General features: G+C 39.1%; 1 protein-coding gene across 1 annotated transcript in view; it reads right to left on the bottom strand.

Moving 5' to 3' along the window:
- DLGAP2 (DLG associated protein 2) overlaps positions 1-22,488 on the bottom strand; it is a gene marked incomplete at its 3' end in the record, with an annotated part of 384,604 nt that overhangs the window by 48,087 nt on the left and 314,029 nt on the right. The window contains exons 6-7 of the mRNA XM_084284954.1: positions 9,905-10,052; positions 6,076-6,295 (exon numbers count right to left, since the gene is read on the bottom strand). Coding sequence (XP_084141080.1) covers positions 6,076-6,295; positions 9,905-10,052 — 368 coding nt within the window. The remainder of the gene's footprint in view (positions 1-6,075; positions 6,296-9,904; positions 10,053-22,488) is intronic.

Consider the following 22,488-nt stretch of genomic DNA (forward strand, 5'->3'; position numbering starts at 1 on the left):
ACAACCAGAGAGTTGTTTCCATTTTGATCTTCCACATCTCCTTGTCAGCTATGGTTTCAAAATACAATCCATGCTGTACAAGGGTATTTGAATTCCTTTTCACTGAGACAGGTATTGCAAGTGGGATGAAGTGCTCTGTGGCACTGCTCCCAGCTAGCAGGCTGTTTCTCAACAGGGTTACACAGCCAGCACCCACTCTGCACCCAGCTGGTGATCCAGCTCTGCTACCACAGGTAGCTTGTGCCCCTGCCTTCAGCATCCTGCTGCACTAGCCAGACATTACCTTCCATGCTGACAGAGAAATGCATAATACATCCAGATATACCTGCACAGCAGGGAACTGAGCTGGTATTGCCTGGAAATGCAACCCAGATTTTATGCGCTCCTGAAAAGTGAAGCATTGCTTGCAAGAGCAAGATGTAAGGCGGTAGTAGTTAGGATGACTACTGCACTTTGTGACTTCTCATTCAGGAAATTACATGTTGTCTGTGATGGAGGGACGAGGTGGGAGGCAGACGCAGCTGGAGCTGTATTTTCTCAGCTGTGCATCTGGCAGCTGCAACTGGATACAGTTTAGAGACAGAAAGGATACTCCATCATTCAGGGCTTTTAACATGGAAGTATTTTTTACTGGGTTCATTATCTCTTTACAAAATGAAACAGGATGGATAGAAACGTCCTAACCAAAGAGAAATACGATGAGACTTAGCAGGGGGTCACACTGAGTCTGGTCCAACTTCCAGCATGCCCACAATGCTGGCTGCCTTCATTATATTGGCACTTGTCTCATTCATTTACACCTCAGACAACAGGTAGTTAGTGCCCTATACCTTGTCACATAGTCTTCATCAGAGATGGAAAGCCTGGTTCCACACATAACTCAACTATATGGGTCTGTGCAAAAGTTATGTGTTCATTAGAACCATGGATAGTACAGATGAACCACCTGACTTTCTCTGTAAAGTTGTATGCACTTAAGAAGAGCTACTGGTAAATCTTTTTCCATCTATTAGTAAGCCCTCTTAGCAGAGTCCATTAGCAATGTCCCACATAATGTTCATTATGGTTGCAACCTTCCTACCTTTTGCTAGCTGTACATGCATTTAAGGAGATTTTAAGAAAATGTGTGATATAAATACATATTTTAGTTTTATAATTGAATTCATAGATCAAATGTTAACATTTTTATTTTAGATTTACATTTTTAGTTACATTAATTATTTTTTAACTAAGCCTGCATATTATGACTGGATTGCTTTACAACATCGATAAGACGCAGTCATGACCTATATTACTAAAATTTCAAGGAATAATTAAATTGCAATGCCTGTTAATTTTCTAAGAAATTGCTTTAGTTTCTTTGCCAAGAAGAGTTTGTAACATCAGAAGCTGAAAAGGAATTAATGCAATGCAATTTTCCTAAGAATTCAAAAGCTGAATTGGAATTGAAGGCTGATGCAAAACTTTGACCTTTTTTGACATTTACTTGAAGGAAGTCCGTATAAATGTTAAATATCTGCCAATACCATTTTCATATTTGAGACAACTGCTTCTTTTACAATTTTCAGAGAGGGGTGAAGAAGTAAGAATTTTGAATTATAGTAATAATAGGAAATGAAGCATCTCCTTCTGATGCTACAAGAGCTGAAGAGAGAAATATTGAAGACTTTACCCCTAGGGTTTTATAAACAAGAACTTACTTGGCAACTGAAATTTTCAATTAATAGTGAATCACATAACCCTTACTCTTCTTGTAAATCAGTTAAATATTTCTAATTCAAATATTTATCTTATATAAAGCTAAGGACAGTGGCAGAGAGATAATAATTTGAATACAAAACCACACTCAGATATACAGTCCAGGCTTTGAAAAACAGTTTTGGCTTGGGAATACATCTCAAATCCTTTTTTTTTTTTTTTTAATAAATAAATCTTTTTTTCTCCTCAGTGCCAATATCACCTCACCACATCAAAGAAGAAAGATTACATATTTGGGCAAGAAAATATATCTGATAAATCATTCCTGAGATGAGACAGAAGCCATGAGTGAAATGAAGGTTAGAGTTTTCAAAACCTCATTATTTAGCCAGCAGACTGCAAATCAATGCAAAACATTTTTTGTAAGTATGAAAACACTGGGATGCAAACACATTTATTGCCTAATCTACTTATTTTCCCGAACATATTCTATTATTTGGTTTTGTTACTCCAGAGAAAATAATTTTCTGTCAGATGAGAATTTGGGGTTCATCTAGCATATAAACTCAAGACAGCTTAGGTGAAAACCAATTAACTTGGTAGCCAAAAAAATCTGAAAGTGTTCCAATTCAGTACCTGGAGTCAGATACCAAAACAGATATTTAGTACTGTCCCTTGCCTTAGAAGGTCTCTACATGATAATCACACAGTACCATATGACAAAGATGAAACATTAATCTCTGAGGGGGCAGTAAAATCTCATTTTATATCATGACAGCATTTCTATTAAGCAAGGGATAGAAACATCCTTAAAAGTTTGTCACAGCAATCCATAGCTCCTGATTTTACGCAAAGTTATATGCAGGAATTAAAATACTATCTTTATCCTAAAGATAAAATATTTTATACTACTTATGGAATAGTTATGGAAAACTTCTGTTATTCAGCCTGGGTTTAATTCCTTTTTTAAGATCCCCTGGTGTGTTATACAGCACGTGTGCCAAGCAAATAATTTAAAAAACATTTTTGCATGATACATTTTGAGCTATGTTTTTACCTTCTGTAGATGGACAGCTTGCACTGCAATGTATGTGGCAAGGACAGTACCATAATTAGGAACTGATACTAAGATATTTGGTAACATACATAAAAGTAAGTTTGGATCACTTAGCAAGGAATATGTATTATATGTATTTGTTAATAGATTTCATTTTAGGTATTTCACTGCTATCTGTACTATCTTTTATCTACCAGTACTTTAATTCTAAGTTCTCTATCATATTGATATTCTAAAATGAATAAAGATATCATATTTGCTAAGCAACTAAAGGAAAGCTGCTACAAGAATGTTAAAAGATCCTAAAAATGACTGGTAAAACAATGAATGCTGATGGTTATTGATGAGTATATAATATATATACAGAATCACAGAATGACAGAATTACAGAATCACAGAATCACAGAACTGTAGGGGTTGGAAGGGACCTCGAAAGATCATTGGCTCCAACCCCCCTGCCAAAGCAGGTTCCTCAGAGCAGGCTGCCCAGGCAGGCATCCAGACAGGCCTTGAATATCTCCAGAGAAGGAAAATCCACAACCTCCCTAGGCAGCCTGTTCCAATGCTCCGTCACCCTCACCGTGAAGAAGTTCTTTCACATGTCAGTGCGGAACTTCCTGTGCTCTAACTTGCAGCCATTGCCCCTTGTCCTATCCCCACAAACCACTGAGAAGAGGTTGGCTACATCCTGCTGTCCCCTACCCCTCAGATATTTATATACACTGAGGAGATCCCCTCTCAGTCTTCTCCAGGCTGAACAGACCCAGGTCTCTCAGCCTTTCTTCATAGGGAAGATGCTCCAGGCCCCGTACCATCTTTGTGGCCCTCCGCTGGACTCTTTCCAGGAGATCCCTGTCTTTTTTGTACCGGGGAGCCCAGAACTGGACACAGTACTCCAGGTGAGGCCTGACCAGGGCAGAGCAGAGGGGGAGGATCACCTCCCTTGACCTGCTGGCTACTCTCCTTTTAATGCACGCCAGGATCCCATTAGCCATCTTGGCCACGAGGGCACAGTGCTGGCTCATGGTCAACCTGTCGTCCACCAGGACCCCCAGGTCCTTCTCCTCAGAGCTCCTCTCCAGCAGGTCGTCCCCCAGCCTGTACTGATACTTCGGGTTGTTCCTTCCCAGGTGCAGGACTCTACACTTGCTCTTATTAAATCTCATTTGGTTTCTTCCTGTCCATCTCTCTAACTGGTCCAGGTCTCGCTGAATGGCAGCACAGCCTTCTGGCATGTCAGTCACTCCTCCCAGCTTTGTGTCATTGGTGTACTTGCTGAGGGCAGACACTATTCCCTCATCAAGGTTGTCAATGAAGATGTTGAACAAGACCAGACCCAGCACCGACCCCTGGGGAACACCGCTAGTCACAGGCCTCCAGCCAGACTCTGCTTCTCCGATCACTACCCTCTGAGCTGAGCCAGTCAGCCAGTTCTCAACCCGCCTTGATGTCCTCTCATCTATCCCACACCTTCTTCTCTTCCAATTGCTTGGAGATAGCATCCAGAACAAGCTGCTCCAATACCTTTCCAGGGACAGAGGTGAGACTGACTGGCCTGTAGTTTCCCGGATCCTCCTTCCTGCCCTTCTTAAAGACCGGAGTGACATTGGCTATCCTCCAGTCTTCAGGCACCTCACCCATTCTCCAAGACCTTTCAAAGAGAGAGGCTCGGCAATCATATCTGCCACCTCCCTTAGCACACGTGGATGCATCCCATTGGGACCCATGGATTTGTGTGCGTTGAGCCCACTCAGATGCTCCCAAACCACTCCCAAATCCACCAGGGGGGAGCCCTCCATTTCCCAGACCCTTTGTCCTGTTGCCAGGGGCAAGGAGTCCCGGGGGAGTGTTCTTGAAGCAAAGACTGAAGCAAAGAAAGCGTTCAGTATCTCTGCCTTCTCAGTGTCTCCCGTGACCAGAACACCCCCCTCATTCAGCAAGGGACCCACATTATCCCTAGTCTTTCTCTTGCTGTTTATGTACTTGAAAAAACCCTTCTTATTATCCTTTATCTCTTTTGCAAGCCTCATCTCTAAGTGGGCTTTAGCCTTCCTCGTCGCGTCCCTGCATGCCCTGACAACACATCTATAATCCTCCCAAGAGGACAGGCCCTTTTTCCACATTTCATAGACCTTTCTCTTCCTTTTGATCTTATTGATGAGCTCCTTGCTCATCAAGCGGGTTTCCTGTCCCCCTTCCCTGATTTCGTATTCTTCGGGATGCACTGATCCTGAGCATGGAAGAAGTGCTGCTTAAACGTAGCCCAGCTCTCACAAGCACCCTTGCCTTCTAGCAGCCTATCCCGTGAGATACTCCCAAGCAGGTCCTGGAAGAGGTCGAAGTTGGCTCTTCGAAAGTCCAGGGTAGCAATCCTGCTTTTAGCCTTACTTCCTTTGCCTAGTTCCATCTCATGGTCGCTGCATCCCAAGCTGCCCCCAACCTTCACATCCCTAACAAAGCCATCCCTGTTGGTAAGAACGAGGTCCAGGAGAACCACCCGCCTCATTGGCTCCTCCACCACCTGCGTCAGAAAATTGTCCTCAACGCATTGTAGGAAGCGTTTGGACTGCTCGTGTCTGGCTGAGCTGCTTACCCAGCAGATGTCTGGGTAATTGAAATCCCCCATGAGGACCAGCACTTGTTATCATGAGTCTACTAGCAGCTGCTCGTAGAAGGTCTCATTGACTTCCTCCTCCTGATCTGGAGACCTGTAGTAGACCCTGACCACTGTGTCTCCCATACCAGTCCACCATTCTTACCCACAAGCTCTCTACTTGTCCTTCACCCTCACTATGTCCTTTAACTTCACTATATACTTAATAGCAAAACCATGAAGATTGCCAGTGTTCATGATTCAGTATATTGATGCAACTGGTTATGCCTTTTCTAAAGTAAGCAATTAATTTCTTGTTAAGTTAATTGCCTGAAAGTGTTCAGACCAAATATTTACAATATTCTTTCATTTTCTTTTGGTACTTTAAGAACCTAAATTAAAGTCCTTGCAATTGATCCCACTTAGATTTGTTGATAGATATCAATACCTAAATTATACTATTTGTGATTGAAAACCTGAATGCAGAGGAAAGAGAGGTCAAATTATGGCTATGCTGAAATCCATCTCTATTATATTACGTATACCGTATTCTCCTCAGAAGGAGCTGCAGCCACAATGTATTCTTAGTATTAAAAACCTAAGAATACTTTTATCAGATATTATCACTGCACAGGAAATTGTTTCCACTGTCAAACATCCTTTTACAAAACAAGACTACACATTGTCACATGCAGAACAGTGGAAGGATCAGTGTAGATTTGCTTACCTGTGGTTGACCTGATTGTTGAGGTGATGTTGGAAGATGCCATCGCAGGTATACATTCATCATCTTGGGAATAGCCTGCCTGAATGGCACGCAAGTAACTGTGGCTTCTTGTTCGGAAACATCCAGGGAGGTCAAGGGCATCCATTGCCTGAGCTTCAACTTCACTAAACACTGATTCACACACCGATTCAAATTGCCCATTAACCTCTGCTTCACTCATCTGAATAAACAACAACAATGCATTTGATTTTTGACTTGCTTTTTTTTGTGATCATCACGGCCTCAACATCTCAAATGGACACCTGTACATTGATGAAGAACTGTTTTAGCAAATAGTTAAAATTTAGTAATCCCTTCTGATCACATTCACATTTTTTTTTTAAACTTACATCAGCTGTTTTTATGTATATAGTAAGTACATTACACATGCCATATAATTAATTGTACAGTTAATATTTTTGGCCTATTCAGAAGATTATAAATACATGATTTAGTGGTAGCCAACCAATCTGAGGTCACTATGTGCAGAAATACATGTTCTGCCTGCACCAGAGAACATAAATTATTTACACTAATATTAGTCCCCAAAAGGTGAGGGTGGATTGCTTGGGCTCCTCACTAATCAACAAGGTTAGGACTTGTGTGGACATTCAACCTGTGCAGCTGTTTGTTTTCTTCATCTCATTACAAAAGAGCTCAGGGAAGTATCTCATACTTGGCCCTGAGAGTTCAAAGGAGGTGATGCTTCTGAAAGGTTTGAGAGGTATTGCATCTAAAGTTGTGCTCAGTGAAGCATGTGAAAGAATAACTATTCTTTGAAATAGTGTGAAAAGTGGTCAGATGAGAAAGTAACACTTGGACCACCTTCAGGTGAGAAGTGTCCTACACTAAACCTTTATTTCTTGGTTAACTGTGAGCCATTCTACTACTGTGTAAAAAATGAGGTTCCGCCACTACTTCTGCCTTTCCTTCAGCAACATTATTTTAAGTCTGACACTTCCACCACCATGTTTGCTGCCTGTCAGAGCACACTAGATGTGCTGTGACACCACCTACCAGGTTGTCCCTTTGGGAGGTTTCAGCACCACTCTCCAGCTCCTCTCAGGGCTTGGACAGAAGCCAATGTCTACCTGCTGACCCTGCAGGTTGGGCGTGAGACAAAACTGTACATTTTGAAGAAGCTTTTGTGATTAAGAGTGTTTATACAGGCTGGCTTGGATTAGGGAATGTCTTTGCAGGAAACTGAATTGCAGTTGTGAAATGAGTGCCTAAATTCTACCTAGACCATTTTTAACAGGTCAGTCCTGACTATCTGTAATAAACATAATTCAAAATTATCTTTATCCAAAACCAGATAGGAAGCATTTAAACACTGGACAGACAAATACATGACCTCCTGATAACTGCTCCTGATAAAAATTCTTTAAAAAGAGAGTGCCAGAAATCAGGATCAGTATAAATACCAAGTGAAATTAGTAGTGCCACTAAACAGCGCATCCAGTTGATTTTACTTTTCCTATATGGGTGCTAAGTGCATTTTTCATTATTACTGTTCCTAGCACATTATTCATTATGTAAATAGAGTTAGTGCAAATGTTTCAAATGTTTTAGGATTTTGATTAAGTAAATGGAAATTTCATACAGAACTTCTGATGATAATGAATTATATTATCATCATGATATTTTAATTTCATGTAAGACACTTTGGCTACTAAATCTTCTCAGAAAGGAATTACATTACTCTTCATAAAATTTGCTTCTAATAAAGTTAAATAGATTAATGCAATCTCAAAAATATTTAAAAAGAAATCTTACTCAGAAATATTTTGCATATATCATTGATCAGGAAATTTATGGTAATGTAGTCCATAAATACAGTAAGTCCTAACCACTTCTTTCAAACTAAGGTCACTGACAGTAGAAAAATAAAAGTTTTAGAACTTAAATTAGAAATATAAACTATGGAATCCAGCATCTTTCTTGACTGGATCTTTGGTAAAGAGTGAAAAAAAAAGCATCTCATGAAAAAAAGACATTAAAAATATCAAAAATCATACAAACCAGTATTATGTAGATGGGACAGGAAGGTGATGGTATCATAGAAAAATAACAGGAGACAGCAAAGGTTCAGAATGTATTATTTTAATACATTTACTTCATATAGTATCTACCAAATGCAGTTATTACTGATCTGGAAACAACTGGAAAGTGAGGTAGAAAGTATGTGGTTGAAATGAAATTATGTGGATTATTGAAGACTGAAAGTAAGGAATTATATCCAGCAGGACTTAATTAATCTGGCCAATTGAGCAATCTAACTGCAAATGAACTCTATTGTGGACATCTTTGCAGGTAATGTGCATTGGAATGAAGAATTTGAACCACTGCTGAAACCAGTTGGTCATTAAGGATAGCTCAGTGAACATTTCCATGCATAGAGATGGTCAAAAAGGCAGAAGGTGTTAGGCTAGTTCCATATTATAGCATTATCTTTGACAGCCAACAGCACTTGCTTTGAATGCTTTGTATGCAGGATCTATTTCTTTACAAATGTTCTCAAAAACACAGTAATGAAAATGGAAAATAAGCAAGCCAGCGTAATGAAAACCAAGGCACGAAAATGCTGGGGACAGATTTCACAAGGAAGCTTATGAAAAATAATAAAAGCTTTGGAAAATGACTGTCTGTTTCTAATTCTGATGTGTGCTATACAAGATTATAGTTAGATTTGTCCCACAAAAATAAAGGAACTTGACTGAGGGGCATTTGTCAGGCAAGTAGTATGCCTGACAAACGCTCTACAGTCAGTGAAGACCGACAAGCACTTCCAGAGGGCTCTCAGCTCACTTAGGGTGTGCATCATCCTGGAAGAAACTCTTTCACTCCATTAACTACAGAGGAAGTGCTAGTTGTTGCCTCAGTTAAAAGCCTCAAGTTAGATGAGCTGAATCCAGGCCTGAATAGCCACGCAGTACAAATTGAATGTGAATGAATACAAAATGCTTAAGAAGATTTTTTTTTTTTAAATCATAAGCATTGCATATAATTAGCTACTATATCCTTAGGTGCCCCACTGAATGCTCAAAGGAAAATAAAGTACACGTCTGAGAAGAGAGGAGGGTCCTGATGTCATGAAGCAACACAGGGAAAAAGTGTTATGACAAATGAACATTAGAAATGTTGGAAATTTTGTGTAAAGTCCTCTGTTAAACAGAATATACACATACTTCATAAGGCTGTTTGTTCTTCAGGCCTGATTCAACATGACTTAGTACTAAATAACAAATATAAAACCCGCAGGATGTAAAAATGGCTCTTTTCAGATGTTCCTGTACACAGAATAGTTGATGGGACTCTTTCACTCGAGAAGAGTGAAGGGATTCTTTCACTCGAGAAGAGTGAAGGGATTGATTTCAGAGATATCTTAAGCTTGCAACCCACATTTTCTGAATAAGAATACATCTTTCCAGAGGATAACTATTGTAGAGTTTGCTACCCTGTGCTTGATCTGAACCTTCTTAACGTTTAAATATTTAATATAGACTGAAAATAAAAATACCAGTACTTACATTTTTTTCTGGAAATAAAAAAAAAAAAAAAGAAAAATATTGTCTGTTACGGTGTCCCTGTGCTTCTAGCATTCAATATTTTTCTTTAAATTGTGAACAAAGGTAAAATTCTTTAGAACTGAATTACTTTGACAATTCACATCCTCAGTTTGATATTAGTTAAAATGAACAAACAAACAAACAAACAAATCCCATCCACTTGTAACAACACTTGCATCTGTGATTAACCCATAAGAAAAGTTGTAACAAGAATTTCCCACCTGACTAACACAGCTGGCCTGACTGAGTGTGCTCACTGCTCTCATATAGCTCTGATTCCTTGAGCGAAACTTTGGGGAATTGTAGTTTGCAGAGGGATCCAGGTTGTGACCCCCAGGCACGTCACTTGCAGTTTGAAGGTAGCTCTGACTACAAAGGAAAGAGGAAGAAAAAAGGAAAGGGTGTAAAACTATAGATGGAATCAATTAGGACACTAAAGACAGTAATTTGCTGAGACTCACAAATCCATTCCCCAGGGTCAAAAATCTTTCTCGGTATAGAACAGCATAGATCTCATGTAGTCAAGCGCCTTAACACAAGCAGAGAATCTGTTTGCAGTTCTGCCACCTGGATGCTATGAAATTTTAAATACCTTTATCGTGTTTAAACATCATCAATCCTCCTGATTATTAATGTTGAACTTTCCCAAAAGAGAATGTCTAGGTCAACAGGAACAAGAGGCAGAGCTAAAGCATAAACCAAAGTAACCCAAAATGTCTCTTCATAGATAAAATCTGTTACTTGTCATCTGTTCTTCATCAAGGTGTTAGGCATCAAGAGACCTTTTATTTTCAAAGGATTGATATATTTTAGCAAAAGATCAAAATACTGTGTTCAGTTAAAAAGAAAAAAAATAAGAAAAAAAAAAGATTAATAAGGTACTCCTGCACAAAGCTCTAGAAATGCTTTTCTTACATCTCCCAGTTTAGAGGACTGGGACCATAACACAATGCTGAGCCCCCTTCACTGTGCTTTCACTACAGGGGTATGTTAGTCTTTATGTCTAAATAAAAGGAAAATAAAGGAAGCTTGGGAAAATAACTGTGCTTTATTTTGAATGCAGAATTTAAAAAAAAAAAAAAAAAAAAAAAAAAAAAGATGTGTATGAGGTCTACCAGAGTTCTCAGAAAGTCTGAAAAAAATATTTTAGGAGTCTTGTGTTGTTCCTCCCTAAACACGAGTGCACAAATTAAAGAATATTTCAGGAGTTTGGAGTTTGTTGGAATTTCATGTGGTAAAGAGGCACTTCTTTAATTTATTCCTTTAAGGTAGCTTTAACAGAAATGCAGTTTCTGTGAAAAATGGATTTGCACCAGTTAAATGCCTATCAGTATTGGCAATACAGTTATTTCAGGCCAAGTTGGCAGCTACCCAGTGCAGCAGTGGCTGTGATGTGTGCCAGGGCACGTTCCCCCTGAAAGGGGAAGTTTCCTCTCTGGAAGGACAAGACCACTCAGCAAGTGAGAAAGCAACAATTTTCACTTCTGGTGTGAAGAGCGTAACAAACCATGACTTTGCTTCTTATATTTAAGAAACATCAAGCATGACCACAGGCCAGTGCTTGAGGAAGGAATCATCAGCCTTCGTTGCTAAGTGGGCACAAACCTGAGCTTGGGCTGGGCTGGAAGCAGTCCATGGGAGCACTCAGGGAGGAATCTCAGGCCCTTTAACATGGTGCTGACTAAAGGACCAAGTAGCGTTGAGCTCCATGTGTGACCACCTTCTTTGATATCAGGCATATAAGACAACCCAATATCCCCCACATCTCTAGCTGCAAGAGCAGATGGGATTATAGACCCCCTGATCTTACACTTGGGAGATCTGTTCTCAAACACTTCCATGTTTTATCCCTGCCATGGTCATTTCAGGGTCAACACATAGCTTTACTTCCTCAGTGCTTCAGCTAGCCTATGTGTTTCTCTAAAATGGGCTGCCTTTTATTTCTTCTTCTTCTTCTTCTTCAAAGAAAAAAAAAAAAGACATTAATTTCATGATTTTTTTTTTCTTTTTCTTTTTTTTTTTTTTTTAAATTTAAATTCTTAAGAAATCCCCCTGGAGGCGACACAATTTTTACTTCCTGTAACCTCAAGACACATTATAACAAAACTATGCTATAACTGCTAAAACCAAAATGAAAATGTATGAGATTGATGCATGCCTCTGAACATAGGTTAATTAAATCATTACTGTCAAAATGATTTGCAGATTAAGATAGCTCACTGATAGTGGGTCTAATTTGGTGTTAAGTGATGAAAACAAGAACTGTAGCGGCATTTTTTTGTTCCCATAGGTATGAAGACAAATATAATAGATGAGGCAAAGTGATGTAGAGCCTCCCTATCTATATTTAGTTTCTCTATGTAACTAAACCTCCTTTCTTCTACAGGGAGCAGGCTGATGATTGTCACCCACTTTGTATCATCCTAAATCTTTGCATGTGCTTTACTAAATCTGTCTAGTATTCCTAATTCAGTATTTTTCAAAATAGTTAGATGAGTCGCTTCTGGACCCTCTGCTTGCCATCAGGTGGCAAAAACTTGGATTCTGAGTTCAGAAGCAGTTTGTGAAAGAGGTAATTGAGGTTTCTAAATTAAAACATGGGCCACATTAAGAAAAGAAAAAGTCAAGAGAATTAAATTATAAATAAATAATTATTTTATAAACTGCTTAGAAATTAATTAAACTGGCTCCTTTGCTAAGCAATGCTCAACAACATAGCATTTCATTATGGAGATACGGGTTCCTTCTGAGGTATTGCTATCATTAAATACAACCAACAATTTATACAGAAATAATTTATTAAAGGAAGAAGCCCATGGTACTGCTAAACTGCTGAATTTTGATGGATGAGTTTGGACATCACCTGATAGTTAAATCATTTTTCACTTATCAGAGGAGGGAAATTTATTCAAAGGACTGTAGCAAAATAAAAGAAATGTTACACATATTAGGCTGTAAAAGCAATTTCACATCCATTCAATTAATACTTTGAACTCTTTTCTGATAAAAAGAAATGATTAGTTTTCACTTCTAAGATATACACTCAAATTAATCCTCTAGGATAAATGTCTCAATACATGGCAAAAATTATGATTGTGCTATAACCATGATCCAGAATCAAAATGTTATTCATTCAAAAGTTACAGAAAGTTGCCTTCAAATATCATTATCCATTGTTCAAGGAACTTTAATTCTTGTCAATAATGCTACAAATACACACCGCATGTGTCTGAAGCAGCTGAACAGCAGCTGAACAACTTCAGCATGTAGTGCTGGGGGGATTTCAGGCATTCCCTCTGTGGTCTTTACCACAGCACTTTGCAGAACTCACTTTGTCACTTTGTGTAGTGCTGAGTCTATGCTTTGTCATCACTGAGTTCAGATGCTGATGAACACCCAGGACAGTTTGCGGCTTGTTTCCTGAGGCCTGTGTCATGACTCTATGACTAACATTACTGTAAACTGCAATTACAGCACACAGTACTGTGCTGTGACTTACATAACAACTGGATGTTCTGCAGAAGACACATATTTTGGTCATTTGGTTAAAAGGTATGTATAATAGTAAAACAACATGGTTTCATTTTTAGGACACCCTGAAATTCCTGATCTAGTGACTGATGTGGTCTTACACCTCATATCTATACCAAAGTCCAAGCAAATTAAACAAACTCCCTAGCTTCTCCCAACAAATTCAGATTGCTGGATAGCAGTACTTGACAGTGTAGGCAAACCAGTCAGAAAGAGATCTCTGTCACCCTATTTCTTTTGTTTTGTTTGCCTGTATAACATTTTTTAATGAGCGATTGATATCATATACTTAATATGTTTTTTCACAAAAATAAATAAATAAATAAATAAATAAATAAATAATAAACCTAATAACTAATAAATAAACAATAAATAAATAATAATGACAATAAATAATTAATAAATAATTAATATATAATGAATGAAATAATGTAAATAAAATAATAAATAAATAAATAAATAAATAATAATAAACCTAATAACTTTTTACAGAAGTATGAACATGATGTCATCAATGCAGCAAATGTGGCAGACTTGCCATGACCACTACTTGATCTACTCACGTACATTCAAAATAGTGATCACTCCCCAGAATACCTGTTTTCTGCCAGATATTCAGCTACCAGTGAACCCTGGGTTGAGGAAGTACCAAACATGAATTAACATCTTCCTAGGCCCGTAAAAGTTGCAGCAAGAAAGTTGCTTTCTGACTCTGAAAGGGCTTATCATCAGGTTTATGAAGAGAGCATTGGATATATAGAAAATCCATTTTCTATCGAATTTATCTCTGGAATCATAATATTCTAGAATCACACCTTTATATTTGATTATTCCTGCATTTGTCAAAAAATCTAAGAATGAATGGGAACATTAAAGAAGGTACAATCACCTCTGTTTAAATCAGTACCTTCAATTCAGAAGTATCATTCTGGGACAAAAAGATAAAATTTGTAAAAAGAATTCATCTTGGGCACTGAAAAGGCAGGTGCATTAGGATTAGCAAGGTAGTATAAGTTATCAAAACCTTTTTTATCAAGAGATTTGCATTTCAATGGATATTCATTTCTCTATCCGGGTCTATCTTAACTATGTCTTTGTAGGTACATGAAATAACTCATCGACCAGAATCTAATGATTAAGCTTAGCTAGCAGTGCCATTGTACAGCAGCTGCAAGTCATACTGCGTCTCTGTGGATCCCTGCTGAAGTCAATAGAGCTCTGCATGAGGGCACAGATGTGCCTGCGTGCAGTCCATTGGAAAACTCGAAGTATAGACATTAAGTCTGATTCTCCCTTTGGAATAGCACAGCTAGTCTGGTTCTTTGAAAAACTGAAAGTACACATAAATCTGGAGAATTTAGTGCAGAATTTCTTTTCTAATCTCTGCTATACAACAGCCTCCTTTCTGATCAGTGATAGATATGAGAATTTGGGCCAAATTAAATTTTTAAGAGGCCTATATATTTCATCATTGACCCATAGCCTTTTTTAAAAAGCTGTCTGAAAGATATCGAACATTTGATTTATTACAAGAATATGGTAGGAAAGAGGTGGAGACTGCTGTTTCCCTCCTTATGAAATGTCCACTAATCACTGGAAGGAGAGAACCCAGTAAGTAGGGATTTTGTACAATATGAACCGGAACAGAATGAGAGGAAATAATTCAGTACAATTAAAAAGCCTTATAGTTTTATACCTCTTTGCAAAGATACAGAGGATGTGGGCTTGATCAAACCTGTACTCCAAAACTTGCAACATGTGGATATAATAAAAGTCTGTTGTGGGAAATCTAAACTCAGAGCTATTGTCTGTAAGAGGTGACAGATGTGCACATATACCTAATCCTACAGGTCTTGTCCCAGCATCCTATTTTGAGCTTGCCCTAGAGATTAGGCAGCAAACTGGTCAGCAACAACAAAACTCAGGCAGATGCTACAATGAAAACCTAAAGGCATTTAAAGCATCATGTAGCAGTTCAGTAAAGGGGTCTGAGGATGTAAGCAGAACTTAAATGTTGTATGTGTGTTCCTAAATCCCATTATGGTATGAAATATTCAGGATTTTTTTTTCAGGAAACCATTTCACTTTGTTTATTTTTTATTTGCTTTTTGTACACATATGTGTACACATGCATGAAATCATAATTAGGCAAAAAAAAATGCAAACTACAGACTATCAGGATTCAGTAAAGCATCTGAGCATGAGCTTAAGTTAAACTCACATGTAAGTCCATGGAAGCCAATAGGCCTTAAGCAAATAAGTGACTTTCTCATGCTGATGTTTAGGATATTAATGAGACTACATCATTTCTGAAACAAAACAAAACAACAAACAAAAATGCTGTAGATTTGGGAGAAAAGGAAATATATAAAATTTCTGCCTTTTAACAAAAAGCACCTTATTTTCCAAATCCTTGACTAAAGCAGAGAAGTGTTTCTACACACACACTTGATAGTTTATTTTTACTAAAAATTATACAAATGAAAAAAGCTGTTCTTGAATCAGTTTTTTTTCAAATGAAAATAAAAGTAACATATTTGTTGAAAGAAGGGATGGATAAGCACCCTTCTATAAAAACAAAACAAAATGAAATACCAGGAACATATTTTCTTTTGGGTCTGAGTACTTATTCTTGCGAGACTGACCTGAATCTTACTGTATTTTCACCATAATCCATCACATAATTGCATTCTCCTGACAAAAACCCGATTTATTCCTGAGAATACTCAGCACTTTGTTCAGACCCTTTCTGTTCCTAATCCAGGGAAATAGGTTTCAGCTCTACAACATAAAGCTGGTATCCACTACAATAAGGCAGGAGATCTGGTTCAATTACTCCCTGGGTTTCAAGCAAACACTGGTGAAAGGCAACTGTGCTACTTCTAAGAGAACAACGTGTCTTACACTGCTTAAGAGAATTTCCTATTATTCTGCAGAGGAAGAAAGGGTAGGGACCTTCTTCTGACCCCATAAAAGATGCCTCCTAGGTAGCCAGATGACTAGTTGCCCTTCATCAGCATTCCCTCTTAACCCTGTGGACTAATCTAATCCAGATCTTATTGACTGTGGCAGAGAACACTATCGCTGTGCCAGTGGCCCACTGATTGCATTATTAGTTGATAAGGCTTTGTAATTAGGCCTCAAACTCTCCTCAGTAAATCTCCAATTTCACCCCTCAGAGACTTTGAGTAGATGCTACTATACTACAGGGCCTCAGAAAGCTGCTAATGAAGTGTGTAATGAGGCTTTTTAGAGTCAGAAGATTGAGGAAAAACACAAAGATAAATAAAAAGCATATAAAAGATGAGGATTACTTTTCTAGTGATTTTTCTCATCTCTTCTTTTCAAAACATACCTCAGGAACTGCTTCTAAGCCATTCCTACTTTAAAATGCAGAAGAGGATTTAAGGGTAAATTGAAGTTTACCTTTAACAATTAAAAGAAAGAGGCTTGCAGCAGTGGTTTGCAGCAATGGATACCATAGAAATATTACGTTTTTCTAGCAAGGAAGCTGTACTTAAACTCTCAATCTGTGAAGACTTTTGCAGCACCCCAGCTTCTCCACATGTGAACACTTATCTACAGCCTGCAATATCAAGATGCTTCTCCATGCATCTACCGAACAGTATTTTGCTAGGAGAAATCCCCACAAATCTGTCCATCACTGGAGGGCATGGCATTGGCACTGTCCTGGGCAAAGAGAGACGACATATTGCAGATGATACTAAGTTAGGTGTGTGTGTCGATCTGCTCGAGGGTAGGAAGGCTCTGCAGGAGGATCTGGATAGGCTGGACTGATGGGCTGAGGTCAACTGCATGAAGTTCAACAAGGCCAAGTGCCGGGTCCTGCACCTGGGGTGCAACAACCCCAAGCAGAGCTACAGGCTGGGAGATGAGTGGTTGGAGAGCTGCCAGGCAGAGAAGGACCTGGGAGTATTGGTGGATAGTTGGCTGGATATGAGCCAGCAGTGTGCTCAGGTGGCCAGGAAGGCCAACAGCATCCTGGCTTGCATAAGAAGCAGTGTGGCCAGCAGATCTAGGGAAGTGATCGTCCCCCTGTACTTGGCTCTGATGAGGCCGCACCTTGAGTACTGTGTTCAGTTTTGGGCCCCTCGCTACAAGAAGGACATTGAGGTGCTCGAGCGAGTCCAGAGAAGGGTGACGAAGTTGGTGAGGGGTCTGGAGAACAAGTCTTACGAGGAGCGGCTGAGGGAGCTGGGCTTGTTCATCCTGGAGAAGAGGAGGCTCAGGGGTGACCTTATTGCTCTCTATAAGTACATTAAAGGAGGCTGTAGCGAGGTGGGGGTTGGTCTGTTCTCCTATGTGCCTGGTGACAGGATGAGGGGGAACGGGATGAAGTTGCACCAGGGGTGTTTTAGGTTGGATATTAGGAAGAACTTCTTTACCGAAAGGGTTGTTAGACATTGGAACAGGCTGCCCAGGGAAGTGGTGGAGTCACCATCCCCGGAGGTCTTTAAAAGACGTTTAGATGTTGAACTTAGTGATTTGTTTTAGTGGAGGACTTGTTAGTGTTAGGTCAGAGTTGGACTTGATGATCTTGAGGTCTCTTCCAACCTAGACAATTCTGTGATTCTGTGAAAGGACAGAGGCTTGGTGTAATGCAGAGCTTCCAAACTTCTTTTGTTTTCACTTTCTTATGTTGTGCGTGTGCTGTAGTTAGCACAAATGGTTACAAGTGGTATGACCTTTATATTTCTTTTTAACAGAGATTTCCCACATGTCCTAGAGGTGTTCCATGTTTCCTGCTGAGCCAAGGGTTCTGGCAGATAAGCGCTGTCAGATCTTGTTGCAGTTTAACCCCCTTTCTGTGAACTTTGACAATATTTTTGTTTCCAAAAGAGAGTCTACAGAACAGAACATATGGACCTGCTTTGGGCCATAGTCCAGATATTCTTTAAGTCAGAATAAATCATTATGACCACAGAGAGATGCAATCTCTCACTCTGAAAAAGGAAGGGCAGGGAAAGGTTATTTTTAACTCAGATCACTGCTTTAATTTGGTTTAACCTTGAGCCCAGAAAACACTTGTGGGTCAACCATTTTAGGTAAGATTTAGGCATATCAGCTTAAACTACTGAATAAAGTGGTTTTGCAGGTGCAAAAAGTGAAGTGAAGTGTGACTGTGAAGCGGCTGAAATCTAGACATGCACAGTATTCTTCAAGTGTGCTGTGAACTTTAATAACATCTGATACATTTGAGTGGAACAATGCTGTTTTCTCTGTAAATGTGATTTCTCCATAAACGCGATTTATGAGACACTCTCTTCCATAAATGGCTAGGAGATTGCATAGGAGAATAGACGGAGAATAGAGCCAAGAGAAAATAAAGCACCACTGATATCGTACCGTGGTTGTCCACCAAATAATTTGTGCTATGGCAGATTTCCTTTCTCACTGAAACACTACATTTTTATAGTACCTATCTGTTTACATGCCTTTCTGTCTGTCCACCCATCATCTTAAGGTATCAGGACTACCAGCTGCCACAATAATGTCTGCCATTAAAGGATCAGGAAACAAAAGTACACATTGCTGTCACTGTTTTTATTTTATTGCAGTTTAATCTATTTCATCTTTATGTATGCAGTATCCAGTTTCCCATGAGTCACTTCAGAGCATAATGGAAAACTTCAGCACAGCACAATTATTCATTCGTATGAGTGATACCAGTATGATCTTCAAATAGAGCATGTTAACTTTGGGCTAAATGCTATTGTTATCCCTTTTGACTAAATGGTTAGACAGTTTTCAGAGTCTTTCACAACACTTCAAAAAGGAGATACTGAAAATGGAACTTGCTATTTCTACCGTGGTATCCTGTTCATTTACATAATCAGTATATTAAGTCCTCTTTTCCTGAATATTAGAAGCATCAAATAACCGGAACATTTCCTTCAGTCATTGGGGTATTTTTTTCTCATACATAGACCAAAATTCTTGTTTTCTTTTCAGCTTTCCTTTCCAGATCTCTCAGCTTCTATCTCTCAGCTTTGCTTGTTTTAGGCACAAATACAGGAAAATGACATTTACTAGGTTACAAATCAAGTAGGTCAGTCTCTCTTCAAAATTTGTTTAGGATATTCCCTTTATTTCAGCTACCATTTCTGTTAACTGCTCATCTGTTTTGACCTTTATTATAAATGGAATTACCTAGCAACATGGGTATGTTGTACCTCCTACAAGCTATTTTCTGCAGACTACCTATCATCACAGTTTAACTCCATCCCCAGTAGCATCACAGCACAGCAAAAAAACAATGGACTAAAACAAAAAGCCTTGCATTTCACCTCTAAAACACCTATAGTTGTTCACAGGATACCAAAACTAACATCCAAAAGATTTTGTATGCCTAACCATAAAACAAACCAACAAAAAAAACCAACAACCAACCAACCAACAAATCAACCAACCAACCAAAAAAAAAAAAAAGTTTAATAGTTTTCCCCATGACTACTGTGAGTCTAGATAATTTCCATGATAAATGGGACTGCTGGCACTATTCCAAGAAAGGGAAAAGTTGGAAAGGAAGCAGATTCAAGTATGTGTCTTGTCTCCAGCACAGGAAGCCTTATTGTATTATATTTCACTCAAATGCATTTTCATAATAATAATGAATTATACTGGCCTTTGACTTGATGTTATAGTAGCAAATAGTGTGACATACTACTTATTCTTTTCAAACAATATTCACAAAGAAAGAGTTGAAATACATTTATCTTCAGTGAGTAATCTATAGATATCCAGGTGCGTTTAATTTTTGAAAAATCCAGGAAAATTTGAGTCACTTAGACTATAGTTTTACTCAGAAACAGCCTAGCTGTTTGTCTCTGCCCCTTCGGCTAACTGACCTGTATGGTTAAACTTTCTTATCCTGTAGAGAGGGTGGCTGGATCCAACAGGGTTAGTCCCTGAAATGTGGCTGGATGCTACCTAGCAGAGAGACAGGTGGCCTAGGCTGCACGTGGGCCATGGATCATGCTGCTGTGCTAACAGTGTGACAGCGGTGGTGATCTGATGGCAGTGTTTGGGTACGTGCCCTGCAACTCCCACCTGCATAAAACACCAGTGGGCAGGCCCTGACTTTCTTTTTAATTCCCACTTTACATTGGAAATATGCTCCATGAGTTCTTAAAAGACAGGATCTCAGAATTTTAATGCTTCTGTTAAATCACATTTACCTATTTGTATGTTGTTAAACAAAATTATTTATTCATACGAATATGCATTTTTATAGTTTATAAAATTTTAATGTTCAATTTGCTAAATCTTTGATCAACATGAACCAACAAAATAGGGGTTTACCTTTGTCAAAATAGAAGCAGGAATTAAATTGGTGAAAATTCCTTGAAAAGATACTTGATAAAACTCAGAGGAGAAACATGCATTTGTATCAAAGTTCTGTTGAGGGTTAAGTGAAAACTTGTCTAGTTTCCTTTTTATCCTCTTCAGGATAGTGACAGAAAACTAGGCACATTCTCATGAAGCCCACCTATTGCAGCGAATGCATCTTTTTGTACCACTTTAATTATCAGTATTTATACTACAGGTTTGCTAGTGCTCTGTCAGACCCCGGTTCTGAGCTATCCTGTCCACCCAAGCAACGGACTAAGAGACTAAAAGCCCCATTTTATTTCTGTGCATTAGCTCCCTCCACCCTAGTAAACAAGCTAAAAAGGCAGCTAATGCAGCTGACATCTCGAATTATGTAATTTCTCGTAATACATGCCAGAAATGCTCTTCAGTCCTGCTATACATACAGGAATGCTGTTCAAAACCTTGGCTTCTGGCTTGGCAGCATGATCAGCCGTACAAAGGGCACTCAGCATGCAAGGAGGATTGCTGAGCTGTGTGGGAGGAGGGAGGAAGGCTCCATAACCATTACCCCTTGATATACCTTTCATATCAATCTGCCAGACTTAACAGGTAACCACAGTGAGACAGAGAAGGACTGGAAGGAGACAGCTTGTGGTGAAAACCCAGGTTTAGCATCAGCACTTTGTATTTCTGTGAGACAAGAAATTTTCTGTCTGTCTGCTTGCCCAAAGAGCTGCATAATGTCAAGGGCTTCTGGAACTTGCAGATTTTTGCAAGGCAGATGTACAAGAACCAGAATAGTTGTCACATTTCTGTCTGAAGTTCACTTGAAAAAATGTCTATGGCAGGCTGGCAGATTCAAGGTACTGCCCCTCAGTTTAAGGATTTAAAGATATGTCAGCAACAGGCTGGATGCTCAGTTATTTCTAGTGCAGTGTTTACGACAAATTCTCCACAGCTCCCTGAGTAGTATATAACGGTATCACAAAAAGCGTCCTCCTTTTCCTACTGTGGTTAGTGGTAAATATGCTATTAAATATTTTGGGACCAGGACCAGGCACAGCTGTCAACCCCACTATACCACATCAACATTGCACTGGGTTTTTAATCAACTATATTTTGAGTTCTATATTTTTAACATGGAAAAATGACAGAAGACACACCATTTGACATTGACCTCTGCCTTCAGAGTTTAATGGATTAGGAAAAAAAATCTTTTCTTTTCAAACATTATTTTTTTTTAAATATATATGTCTTGAGACCCAGCCTGGATCTGTTCTTGGGCTGTGCAGGTGTAGGCTGGTGCCGAGACCTGCTGCTCACTTAAAAATTTATGCTTTTACCTACCTTAGGCTGGAGGAGGGCTCTACCATAGTCCAAAACAAGGAAGAGAATAGGAAAATATTTTATTTGGATCAAGTACTTGGAAAGTTTGAACTGTCTCTGAGCAAAGCTTTTAGCCTGTGTTCCTAGTGAAAAAGCTCATGGATGTGGTGCTAGCTAGCAAGGTTACTGAATGAACTATCATTTGAGATTGTATGCAGTCTCCCAAGTACTTCCATCTCCGACAGCACGCATGTGTCTCCAGTTCTTCTGGAGCTGGATTCCATAATCCAGCTGGTCGCCGACAAACCATCTGCCCACCCACTGATCTAGCAGATCCTGTTGCCTTATCACCTCTAAAAGTTAAACCTGTTGACATGATAACCAATATCACCATGCAGTATCACTGATACGCAAGTGTCAACTCTAAAGCAACATAGGGATTATTTTGTCAATGCTTGGAATGCACACAGCAAAGCAGATTCCAGGACACAGAGCTAAGACTAGATGGATGTTTGGCTTTCCCCGTTAGTCACTAGATAACACTGGTGTTCCCTGACACTTTGGTTTCTAACTGGTGAGGTACTTGCTATTCTTCTCAGACTCAGTGGCCACA

This window comes from Netta rufina (genome assembly GCF_964035555.1).
Source record: "Netta rufina genome assembly, chromosome: 3".
NCBI classification, from domain to species: Eukaryota; Metazoa; Chordata; class Aves; order Anseriformes; family Anatidae; genus Netta; species Netta rufina.